The sequence below is a fragment of the Trichechus manatus genome, unplaced genomic scaffold (assembly GCF_000243295.1).
Source record: "Trichechus manatus latirostris isolate Lorelei unplaced genomic scaffold, TriManLat1.0 scaffold00006, whole genome shotgun sequence".
Lineage (NCBI taxonomy): Eukaryota > Metazoa > Chordata > Mammalia > Sirenia > Trichechidae > Trichechus > Trichechus manatus.
In genome coordinates this window covers 24387328-24400232 of record NW_004443942.1, presented here as the reverse complement: position 1 = coordinate 24400232, position 12905 = coordinate 24387328, and the positions used below count along the sequence as shown (strand labels likewise).

Genomic DNA, 12905 nt, shown 5'->3' with positions numbered 1-12905 from the left:
CCAGGAAATGACAGTGTTCTTCTATGTAACGAGACAACTCCATTAACCACTTTACCTGTCTTCTGGTAATTCAACTGGTTTAATCCGAAATTCTCCATTTACTGCGATTTCATGGGCTAGAGCCATGTTAGTGACTCCTTTTGCTGTCTCCAGGAGCTCTTCTACTGTCACAAATCGAGGAGGACTAGCTGTAACAAAACCCAGTGTAAGACATTTGCTTCTCTATATTAGAATCTCTATTAAAGAGAAGGGAATGATTCTGGTACCAGCCAATCATTTCAGTTATGCCTCTGTTCATTAAAATGCTTTGGCAATTTCAAACAACAATAATAGCATTTATCTATTTCATACTTATTTTTTCTTTTAACCTAGGATCCTAAAAGCAGAAGTTAATTTACAATACTCAAACATCTGGTTTTTCCTAAGACTAGTCAATGGAAAATGATTACAGTAAATTGGGGCTTGAAAATTTTTTTAAGTTGCAGACTATCATTTTCCCAATAAACTGAGAGTTCATTTTTTAATCCCTTTGCCTCCAGTCTACCCTAAAATAAAAAAAGAGGCACTAGATTCTCAAATCTTCTCTTTTGTCCCCACCAGCAGTTTCTATTTTATACCATCACTAACACTGTCCTATGAATTAATCTCCCCAAATTAAAATAGCATGGAGTTACTTCAGGGCATCAGGTGCTGCTTAAACTATGCTAAACCCAATACCCTACACAGCCTACTAAGGAAGAATATGAGAGTTCTGAACTGACCACTGAACAGAGCAGAAAGCATGACATGAGTCAAAATCTTTAGAGTTACCTTTGATTTCTCCCTTTTCACTGCCCACCTATCCAAGTCCTGTGTATTTTACTTCTGTGTTCAACTGTTTCATAATTAGTCTCCATATTTTTCTCTTTTGATAAGGCTCTTACATAAAAACCTCCCGCATGTAAATCTCCCCAGGTGTTCTGATCCAAGGAACAAAGGGTAATTTTTATTCTTAAAAAGTCTATGATATTGGTTCTCAAACTTTAGCCTGTATCAAAATCAGGGAGGGGTTCTTAGATTGCTGGACCCAATTCTCAGGACTTCTGATTTACCTGGTCTGGGCGGAGCCCAAGAATTTGCATTTCTAACAAATCTCCACCTGATGTTGATGCTGTTGGTCCCAGAGACCATGCTTTGAGAAGCACTAGTCTATAAGATGGCTATTCTAATTGTAAGTGATGATGGTAATATCTGGGTATAAAATGAGAGAAGTAATGTCACTCTCTGGTTTGCACAGGGTTTAACAGTTATAAAGATAACTGATCTTCTTATGTTAGTGAAAAGTTATTTTCCTTCTTTTATCCTTTCTCTTCACTCACCCAAAAAAAAAAAAAAGAACCAAATCTAAGAGCTGGTCATACCCTGTCTGGTAAAAATCTTTATTTGGTCAATGTTATGGATTGAATTATGTCCCCCAAAAATACATGTTGTAAATCCTAACCTCTATGCCTGTGGTTATAATCCCATTTGGGAATGGTTTACCTTTGTTATGTTAATGAGGCAGGATCAGTGTAGAGTGTATCTTCAGTCAATCTCTTTTGAGATACAGAAGAGATTAAACAAGCAAGCTAAGCAGAGACGGGGAAAGAAAGATGCCAAGCAACATGAAGACTGCCCAGAAGCAGAAGCTCAAAGAGACAAGAACCTTCCTCCAGGGCCAACAGAGAGAGAAAGCCTTCCCCTAGAGCCGTCACCCTGAATTTGGACTTCTATCCTCCAAAACTGAGAGAAAATAAACTTCTGTTTGTTAAAGCTACCCACTTGTGGTATTTATGTTACAGCGGCACTAGATAACTAAGACAGTCACATAGAGGGAAGTTGGGAAAACATAAAATTCCTCCTCAAAAAATTCTTCTCACCATTTCCAGAGAATACTAATAAGAACACAAAATAAATAAAACTTGCTTAATAAATACTGGCAAAATATCCAAAATCAAAGTCCAGATATATCTTTTCAATTCTCAATATTGTTAAGATGTCAATTTTCCAAACTGATCTACAGATTAAATGCAACCCCAATCAAAATCCTAGCAGGCTTTTTTTGTTGAAATTGACAAACTGATTCTAAAATTTATATGGAAATGCAAAGGACCTAGAAAAGCTAAAAGAATTTTGAAAAAGAGCAAAGTTGAAGAATTTACACGAACTGATTTCAAGACTTATGTAAAGCTACAATAATAAGACTGTTTTTGGCATGAGAATAGATCAACTGAACAGAGCAAAAAATCCAAAAATCTATCCAGATTGACCTTTGACCTCACATGATAAACAAAAATTAATTCAAAAAAGTGAAACTATAAAACTTTCAGAATAAACAGATGAAAATCTTTGTCACTTTGGGTTAGGCAAAGATTTCTTGGATAGCATATAAAAAGTTCAAACCATAAAATAAAAAAAGTTGATAAACTGGATTTTTTATAAAATTTAAAACCTTTACTCTGTGAAAGATTCTCGCAGTGCAATTGATTACTTTTGTGTGTGGTCTTTCTAGACATGGTCTTGAAACTCTCACCTAGGTGACTGGGCAGGACTATGTGATAGAGTAATTGTGGCCCACCAAGGGGATTGGTCAATTTTCCCTTAAATGAGAGCCAATTCCAGAGCAGAGAGGAGGATCCTACCACCACCAAGGAAGAACAGCCAGGAACAGAGAACATGTTCTTTGGACCCGGGATCCCTGCGCTGAGGAGCTCCTGGAAGCAGGAGGCTGAGCAAGAGAGCAAGCTGTAACCCTGAAGACAGTGAGAAGCAGTGGCAGGAGAGACCTGGCAGCAGAAGACAGGGTGGTGGACTTCCCCGCACATGGAGGGGGAAAGCTGAGTGCCTTTGGGTAGAGGCCTAGGGCCAGGGAAAGGTGTGCCCTTGAGCACGGCTGGGAAGAGGCTGTCCTGATAAAAGAACTGTATCCCAAGTGTTCCTGAGCCTGAATTGTAATTGTTACTTCCCTAATAAACCCCATAATCGTGAGTATGGTTTGTGAGTTCTGTGTGATCACTGCAATGAATTATCGAACCCAGCAGAGAAGTAGAGAGTGCTCTGCGAGGGGCGGTTGGTGTCAGAATTGGTAAAGATGGAGGAGAGAGGAAGCTTGTCAGGTCTCTGCCTCATGAGTGCCAGCCTTGCGCTGCTGATCTTGGTTCTCCTTTCAAACCCTTGTGAAGTTAAAGGTCAGACACCACCCCCAAGCTGTTTTTACAATTCTATTAAGAAAATGAAAGGCAATACACAGGAGAAAATATTTGTAAAACATATATCTGATAAAGGGTTTGTATCTAGAATATATAAAGAACTCTCACAACCCAGTAACAGAAGACAAACCACCCACTAAAAAATGGGATAAGATTCTAAAGGACATTTGTCCAAAGAAGATATACAAATGGCCAATGACTAACAAATGCAAAATCATAGATGAATCTCAAAAGCATTATCTCAAGTGAAAGAAGCTAGACACAAAAGACCACATACAGTATGATTCTATTTATGTGAAATTATACAAAAAGCAAAATTATAGTGAGAGAAAGCAGATCAGTAGTTGCCAAGGGCTGAAGAAGGGGGAAAAAATTCACTGCCAAGGGGCACAAGAGAATTTTGGGGGTGATGGAAATGGTCTAGTTCATGATTGTGGTGGTAGTCACATAACTGTAAATGTATTCGTCAAAACTCATCATATTGTACACTTACAATTGGTGGATTTTGTTATATATAAATTATACCTTAATAAAGTTGATTTTAAAAGTCTAAGTTACTCAGTAGTTTAGTATATACATATACATGTAATGACTATTAAAATTCTTCAAGACAGTATATTCTGGTACCATTTATCAGAAAATGGAACTTCCACTGTAGATATATCAAGCATCAGGAGTTATTAAACTCCATCAAGTTCTTATCTTTTAAAAAGAAATTAGAGGCTGTCACCCCTTGTAAATATGGTGTAGTGGGGGCATCTGACTGCCTCTACTTCACAAGACTTAAGGAGAAATAATCATTATCAGCATCAACAGCCTAAGGCTGATTCCTATGAGGCAGAGGTCAGACATACCTCCTCTGTCCAACCTTTCTTCCACTTCTGACACTTCAGTCCCTCCCATGGCACTCTCTACTTCTCTGCTAGGTTCAATAATTTGTTACAATGGCCACATAAAACTCAGATCACACTCATAGTTACGGGGTTTATTAGGGAAGGAACAGGTTACAATTTAGGATCAGGAATGACTCAGGATACAGTTCTTGATCAAACACAGTGTCCTCTCAGCCATGCCCACAAGTAGGCCTCTTTCTGGCCGTGGGCCCCAACTGTTACAAAGCTCTTTAGATCTGCCAATAAGTGCTCGAGGGCACCCCGCTCTGCCAGCAAGCCTTGGCCTAAGGGTGCCTAGCTGACAAGTGCCTGGAGGCATCTCACTCCACTAAGAAGCCTCCTGCCCAAAGGCACTCAGCTCTCTCACTCAGTGGGTCAGCACACCCACTGTAAATGCCTTACTCCGTGGGCCCAGAAGCTTACTGTGCTATCTTGCACTGGTCTCCTGGTTCTCTCCATCTTGCACCATCTCCAGTGTTACAGCTCTTTCTGTCTCCTGAGTCTAGGAAGTTCTCTGTACAGGGATCTTAGGTACACAGGACATGCTTTGCTCCCATCTCTTCTTGATGGCAGTGAGGTCCTCCTTGTCTGCCTCTGGAATGGCTCATTTTAAGCCTAGAGGGTTGGCAAAACTGACCAATCCCCTCATTAGGGGTCCATATACCTTATTTGTATGGTCCCACCCCCAAAAGGGTGCCATGCACTTTATCTGCATTATTAGCAAACTATCCAACCTCCTTGGTGGGCCACAAGCACTTCATTTTCATAGTCCCACCCAGTCATTTGGTGAGAGTCACAGGATCACGGTGAAAAAGGCCAATTAAAAGTGATTCATCGCACTGCAGGCCATTCCTTGGCTTTTCTAGCCCTGGTTCTTTCATATTTGGAAGATAACTTCCCCCTCCAATCATTTTACTAGTCCAAAACAGTCATTAACAATTAGTCCTTCAGTAGGGCAAAGAGTCCTCAGGGTGAGGTTACTCAGGTACCAGCCATTCAGGTTTGCTGCAGGTATCTATCTGATCTGGTCAGGTTCTCCAAAAGTAATCTTGGCTTCACCCTTCCTGGCCTCTGATAAAATTTAACTGAGAGAAGAGTGTTCCCTTGCTCTAAGCCTCACAAGGCATCAGCATAGCAAAACCTTTAAGGGATTTTATGTTTGATCACTGCACTCCAGTCCAGCAGTGCCTTCCTTAGTCTACTCTTTCACAGTTACTGCTTCTACAATTAGTTTTTATAATCACAATTAACTGTTAACAATCATTACTCACAGCTAAACCCAGTAATTGTATCAGCATCTTCCCCCACCCTCTCTTTCCCAGACCCATTAGGAAAACAGGAAACTACTTAGTGGGGATCCTCCCTTGTCCTCCTCATTTTGAGTGTAAGGACACCCACAAAAACATGTAAGTTAGCCACTTCATACCTTTATCTCCCCCCATTCTAGATACCCAATGTTTAAACTGTCCATCCTGATCAAACCAGTACTCTGAGGAGACAAGCATGTTCCTTGGTCTGAGGAATCTTCTGTTCCAGTTGGAACTTTGAGCATCTTTATCCATAAGCAAAGTCCAGTCCATAGCAAGTCATCAAATTGCAGCAATTACACCAGCTCATGGTGTCAAACATCTCTCTCTTTTCATTCGGTCAGATTCTGGTCAGCTCATTCCTAGCCCCTGTGGGCTCAATCAACAAGCACTACCCATAGGCTCAGGAGTCCACACAGCTCCCCGCACTTCAGACCAGGCAGCCCCTTCTTTCTCATCCCCAGCCCCCATGGGCTAGGTCAACAGGTGCCAAGAGAACATGTCCAAACTCAGCCCATCTCTTTATTGCTGTGCCTCCCCCACTTCCACTCATCGAGTGGACCCAGGTGATCACCACAAGCAAGTATACAGGACTGACTACTTGCCAGCTCCCTTTAACTTCCAGTCCTAGAAGGGGGTTCTTCTGATGAGCACTGACTTTTCCTGACTCGATGCATCCAACAGCAAAACCTCTTGCTCGAAATTCAAAAAGCAAAACAATCATTTTTTTCCGTAGGTCCTTCTTTCAAATGCAAATTTCCTGCTTTCTCAGCAGTTATGGGTGGGTCTGCATGTCTTATCAAATACAAATTTCCTGACTGCAAAGATTCTGCGAGGGGCTCAGGTTTTCAACCTGTTGATATTGTTATGTGCCTCCAGTCAGTTCCAACTCACAGACACCCTACGTACTAAAAAAAACCCCAAACCTACCGCCATCAAGCAGACTCTGACTCATAGCGACCCCACAGGACAGAGCAGAACTGCCCCATAGGGTTTTCAAGGAGTGGCTGGTAGATTCAGGTTGCCAGCCTTTTGGTTAGCAGCCGAGCTCTTAACCACTGCACCACCGCGGCTCCACCCTATATACAACAGAGTGAAACATAGCCCTGTCCTGCGCCATCCTCAAAATTATTGCTGTTTGAGCTCAGTGTTGCAGCCACTGTGTCAATCCATCTCGTTGAGGGTCTTCCCATTTTTCACTAACCCTCTACATTACCAAGCATGATGTCCTTCTCCAGGGACTGGTCCCTCCTGATACTATGACCAAAGTACATGAGACAAAGTCTCACCATCCTCTCTTCCAAGGAGCACTCTGGCTGTACTTCTTCCAAGACAGATTCGTTCATTCTTCTGGCAGTCCATGGGATATTCAAAATTCTTCGCCAACACCATAATTCAAAGGCATTAGTTCTTCTTTGGTCTTCCTTATTCACTGTCCAGCTTTCACATGTATATGAGGTGATCTGCTCCAGTAAAGATTACAACCTAGAAAACCCTATGGGGCAGTTCTACTCTGTCACACGGGGTTGCTATGAGTTAAAATCGACAAGACAGCACCTAACAACAACAATACAATGATGCAGAGGTCCCTAGGTGGCACAAATGGTTTGTGCTCAACTGGTAAACCCAAAGGTTGGCAGTTTAAACCCATCCAGTGGTATCACGGAAGAAAATGCCTGGCAACCAGCTTCTGTAAATATTATAGCCAAAAACCCTATGGAGTAGTTCTACTCTGTAACACATGGCATTGCCATGAGTTGGAATCGACTTGATGGCAACCAACAACAACAACATAGCGATATAACTTAGTGAACAACATGGCAGACTTCACCTCAACTTTTGAAGAGAATCTGAGTTGTAATAAGAGCCATAAAAAAGCAGTAAGGTTACATATATTTTACCCTGGAGTTTATTTTACTATGCTATATAAAGCTAAAACTGTTACTACATCGTTACAGTGTTTGTGCACTAATGCCCTGTTAGAGAAAATGAAAACCACATTAAGTTAAACATGTCCTTTGGGAGGCTGACAAACAGATTTTCTTTATTTTAAAGATGAGAAAACAGAAGCTAAGCAAACATACTGGAGACAAGCCTAACATGTACATTATGTTATAACATATGTTATTAACAGCATGTTTCCACAGATACAATTTGACCTTGTAGTGTACTTATCAAAATCTGTGTGATAATACACCATGATAAAATGGGGTCTACTAATGTTTGCTAAAAGAATGCTATATTGGTTAATAAACTACTTGGGAAGCGCTCTGATCATTTAGAAGAAACACACTCAAAACCCAAAAATGTTTGCACTGCTTCCAAATATGTAGAATTACTGATCATCTACACTTTAAAGAGATAATATCAATACTGACATTTTTAGACTATGAAACTCCCTCTTAAAACTTTCATTTCTGGACTCATTTCAAAAGGCTTAAGTATTCTTAATAAAAGATATGAGCCGGGGCAACTGCTGGGGAGATGCATAGAAACTGCCACCCTTTCATCTCCTAGGCTTGCTCCCTGCCAGGGCTCTGAAATGACTTCACTACACTACATACATTCTGCAAACTGAATCTCCTCAACCTCATGGGAACTAAGCCCTCACGTAGTGAAGTCAGGGTGTGGTGAACTCACTCACATTCAAAAATCATTATTTTTTTCACCTGCACAAGTACTGTCCTGGCTGGAACAGGCCTCAGACTTTTCAAACACTCTTTTAATTAAAGCTTCAATTTGCATTCCACTGTCCAATTTCTCAGAGCACTTCACAGAGACTGGAATGTCAGCAAAGGAGAAAGACAAGAACATCTGGGACATTATTCTAAATTTTAATTTCTCATGCAATTGAACCTGCAAGTGGCTAGGCTGCCAGCCTAGAAACTATTGCTATTTTAAATGCTAATTATTGTCAATGTTATCATATTATTAGAACCTAGCTCAGGGCCACAAGAACAAGGAAGCCTAGTAAAAATATCATCTGAAAACAGTGATAATGCTTTCTTTTAACCAAAGTCAAACTTGCTTACAGTGAGGTCTTTGCACTCTTTGGGGGCTAGGAGAGCCCGGCTTTATTCTTTTCTCTAAAGCTTCATCAGAACCTTCCACAGCTCCTCCGAGGTCTTGCTCAGAATCATTTGATTTTCCTGCTTCATTTATGTTAGACTGGTCAAGGTTTTCAGACATTCTTAATTAAGTTTATTCACTGTCCTAGGAAAGGAAAAAAAAAAAGCAATGAACCAAAAGTGTTTCAATTCTTTCACCAACTAGCAGTGTGACCTTGGGCATATCATTTAATCTCTTTGGGTTTCAGTTTTCACATCTGTAAAATAAACCGTCTTGCTAAGATCTTAGCCAGTATAAGATTCTACTTCAATGATTAAATAGGTACTTGTGAAATGACACTTGAAATTATCAAATTTATGGACTTGTATCTCAGACAGGAGCCCTGGTGGCACAGTGGTGAAGTGCTCAGCTGCTAACCGAAAGGTTGGAGGTTTGAACCCACCAGCTGCTCCATGGGAAAAAGACATGACAGTCTGTTTCCGTAAAGATTTACAGTGTTGGAAACCATGTACGTAGATCTACTCTGTCCTAGAGGGTTGCTAAGAGTTGGAATCAACGCGATGGCAATGGATTTGGTTTGTTTTTTTTTTTTGGTACCTCAGATAAACCAAACAAAAAACCCATTACCATCGACTCAATTCCAACTCATAGCAACCCTCTAGGACAGCGTGGAACTGTCCCATAGGGTTTCCAAGGAGCAGCTGGTGGATTCGAACTGTCAACCTTTTGGTTTGCAGCCGAGCTCTTAACCACTGCACCACCAGGGCTTGGTAGCTCAGATAGAGAGTGAATGTTCTTGTCCCACTCCTGAGTCTCATGTCACAAGAACACAGGGCCTTAGACTACTATAACACTGTAAACTGTCTCCTTCTATTTTAATCAAAGATAGTGATTAAAGCTTAAATTTTTTACTTTCATTCCCAAGAGCTGGTAGGAAAACTTCTTGGAAACAATGCCTTTAATCAGGCATTCAAGTGAATACACTATGCCGAGGAGTTGATTCCCTGATCCTATCATGTGGATAAGATACCTAGGGATGACAGACAGGATGTAGTATCTTATGAACCATGTGTTCAACAGGAATTTGTGGGGCAGATGCTTTTACTACTTCCTTGCTACTCAGCAGGAAAAGATGCTGAGTAAAACAGGAAGCTGCAAACAACCAAAATGTATGTGGTTGGATACGATTTTATTTTTTTTATAGTTGATATTATCAGTTACCAGCTGCCTTCGAGTCAATACTGATTCATGGCTATCCTATGTGTGTCAGAGTAGAATTTTGCTCCATAGGGTTTTCAATGGCTGATTTTTTTTGGAAATAGATTGTCAGGTCTTTCTTCTTAGGTACCTCAGGCGGACTCGAATCTCCAACCTGATGGCACTCATTAGTAGCTGAGCGCATTAATCAATTGTACCACCCAGGGACTCTAGTTGCTGATTAGAACAGGAATAACACTTGATATTTTGGTACGGGCCAGTTAATAAAGTCCTGGAATAGTAGCCTTTCTTACTTACTGTAAAAAATTGTCAGCTTTTTTTCAATTTTTTCCTCCTAGGTTTCTCTATTACTATGGTGTTTCTAATTAAGTGGGAAGAAAGACACAATGTTCTTGCATTTACAATACTGAAAATAATCAGCATTTCTACTGTTAGCACTCAAAGATCACAAAACATTTTCATAAACACTAATTAGGCTTTATTACATACCTGGAAGGTAATCCAGGGATCAAAAGAAATGTCAACTGCTTTAAGGTTTGGCAGAGTCTCTTCTGCACATTAGAGAAAGAAGAAATCACTTGACATAATTATCTGAAATCTCAGACCACCATTAAATGGAATGAAGTTGTTAGAATTTAAATTTTCAGATCATATTATTAATATGAAGGATGCTTTAATGTATTTCCCCTTTCCAGTCCCACTTTAAACAGCACCTTCCAACACCTACTCCAGACACCCATCTTCTCTCTCTCCTAAATCCTATTAGCCTCTGAAAATGCTCCAAAATCCAAAAGACAACATTACTAGCATATTCTATGAAAAAGGAAAAACAAAAACATTTCTAATTTTATCGCCTTCACATGCTAAGAATGAGCCCAGAAAAGATGAAGTAACTCATTCTGTGCAGGGGGAAGAAAGGCAGGCATCTCCAGGTCTCCAATACTTGGCTTAGTAAATTAACCCCATCCTTTCAAGATTCAGCTCAAGTCCCACGTTCTGCTATGACACTTCCCCAACCTCATCAGTGTTTACTCTTTTCTCTGAAGTCCTGTAGGGCTGGTTGCTAGACAATTGGCATTCATCACTGCCTTAAATTCAATTTAAAATATGCTTATCTAAATAGGGATAGAAAGATGAAAAGACATTGCCTAGAGGGGGAGACAGATGTACTTTAAAAAGTAGCTATAATGTAACTTAAGCCTTAGTGGTATTATGAAATTACTAAAGGAATATAGCTGAGAGATAAACTAATTCTGCCTGGGAGGAGGCTGGGAAAAGCTTCCCAGAAAAGGTGACATTTGAGCTGGTCCTTGACAGGAGCAGTAGGATTTCACGCAATTAAAAAATGTCTGGGGAGGAGGGGAGATGAAAAGAAAAAGGGCATCCACTCAGAGGACATGAGCTCAAAAGCACAAGAAAATGTGTAAAAGTAGAGTAGTAAGTGGTAAGTGACGAAGTTGGAAAGATAGGTTGGGGGCCAGATCATAAAATTACTAGTTTGTTGTCCTTCTTTTTCTCTCTCTCTCTTTTTAACTCTTCACTTAGATTTTGAACTTCTTAAGGGGCAGGATCAACCATATTCCCTGCATAATGCTCCATAAGTATATGACCCAACCACTGCTTTGTTGATAAAGATGAACCCCTATCATCCCAATGATCTCAGTGTATTTGGGAGGATGGGCATTGATCTCAGACATATCTGGGTCCCAATATTGGCCCTTTACTAGCTCTGTAACTTCAGTTTCCTCATCTGTAAAATGAGCTACCTACTTCCTCGGTTTGGGGAAGATCAGATGAGTGTGCATAACAGTGACCGGTATGTAACAGCCTTTCCTTTCCACAAATGATAAGCTAACTACAGGGCTACAGGATTCTGCGTGGAACCATTTAACTGCTTACAGCGTGCTCACTCATTCAACAACACCAACCCCTAACACAACAACAAAAAATCCACTGCTGTCGAGTCCATTCCGACTCAAAGCGACCCTACATGACAAAGCAGAATTGCCCCATAGAGTTTCCAAGGCTGTAAATCTTTACGGAAGCAGACTGCCACATCTTTCTTCCGTGGAGAGGCTGGTGGGTTTGAACTGCTGACCTTCGGTTAGCAGCTGAACACTAGCACTTTAACTACTGCGCCACCAGGGCTCCTGGTACAGTGTCTAAAAAGGGAACGGAGGGTAAGAGGAGCCTCACACTTGCCATGGGTTCGTCTTCTATCCGAATTGCACGCCGGGCCTTAGCTGGACACAAGAGACTCCCCAGGAGAAAGGGCCTTTCAGCAAAGGCCGACGCCGGGAATCACTTCCTTTGGCACTCGGTGTCACTTATCTCACTGTCCGTATTCCGCTGTAAACAACTGTTGGGCCTGATGAGGGAGTGGCAGGGCCGAGAGCAAGCAAAGGAGCGGGGCGCGCCTAGAGGACGGCCTTGAGGGGTGGGACAAAGGCTGCCCAAGCCTCAACCCGCCCGCCGTCCCTGCCTCTTCCTCTTCTCCACCCCGACATCACCCAGGTCCAACCCATCGGGAAAAGCCGAACACGTGCCTGTGATTTCGACCTCGACTCTCCGGCGCGGGCCCAGCAGAGCTGCCGGCCTCCGCGCCTGCTTCTCTCACCTGCTGTGGAGCCGGCGTTCTCCCTCTTACAGTTCCCGCCGTGACTCAGGCGATGGCCAGAGCGGCGGCGGAGGCGGGGAGCGATGCGCGGCGGGCCGGGGCGGTTCAGTTCTGTTCCTCCAAGGCTTCATCGCTCGCCGCGCTGCCGGCGCTCCACCTCTACCGACTCTGGTGTGCCAGGGCTAGAAGGGCCGCTCCTCAGCGTCGGGAAGTGGGAGGCCGCTCAGAGCTGGGCGGTGCCCGCCCGACACAGGACGGCGCCATTTTACTGTACGGAAAGGCGGGAGGCGCGGCCCAGTGCCTGCTGAGGGAACGCAACAGGCAGGCGGCCCGGAGCCGAGAGCAGTCTGTCCCACTCTGGGAGGCGCCATGTTTCCGTACGGAAAGGTGGGAGGAGCAGCTAGGTGCCTGACAAGGGGTGCAGCGGTCAGAACCCGCAAAGACCGAGGAACGTGAGACAGAGAAAGCGTGTGAAGGAAAAAGAAAGGCCTTTGGGAGCAACCGTGTTCAGAGCCATACTCGCCTGGGTTTTAAAATTTAAGTATTCATACTTTGTAGCTACACTAGCAGCATA

At 42.4% G+C, this 12905-nt stretch overlaps 1 protein-coding gene across 12 annotated transcripts in view; it reads right to left on the bottom strand.

Annotated features, from left to right (window-relative positions):
* TCP11L1 (t-complex 11 like 1) overlaps positions 1–12619 on the bottom strand; it is a 34603-nt gene extending 21984 nt beyond the window's left edge. For 2 of the 12 annotated variants that reach the window (XM_023738128.1, XM_023738106.1), the window contains exons 1-5: positions 12332–12513; positions 11917–12073; positions 10204–10265; positions 8460–8640; positions 56–188 (exon numbers count right to left, since the gene is read on the bottom strand). In XM_023738128.1, coding sequence (XP_023593896.1) covers positions 56–188; positions 8460–8616 — 290 coding nt within the window. In that variant the 5' untranslated portion in view covers positions 8617–8640; positions 10204–10265; positions 11917–12073; positions 12332–12513. Of the gene's footprint in view, positions 1–55; positions 189–8459; positions 8641–10011; positions 10076–10203; positions 10266–11910; positions 12074–12331 lie in introns of those variants that run through there. The other 10 variants (XR_002825211.1, XM_023738112.1, XM_023738143.1 and 7 more) reach the window with 10 other exon arrangements.
* Positions 12620–12905: the final 286 nt, after the last annotated feature.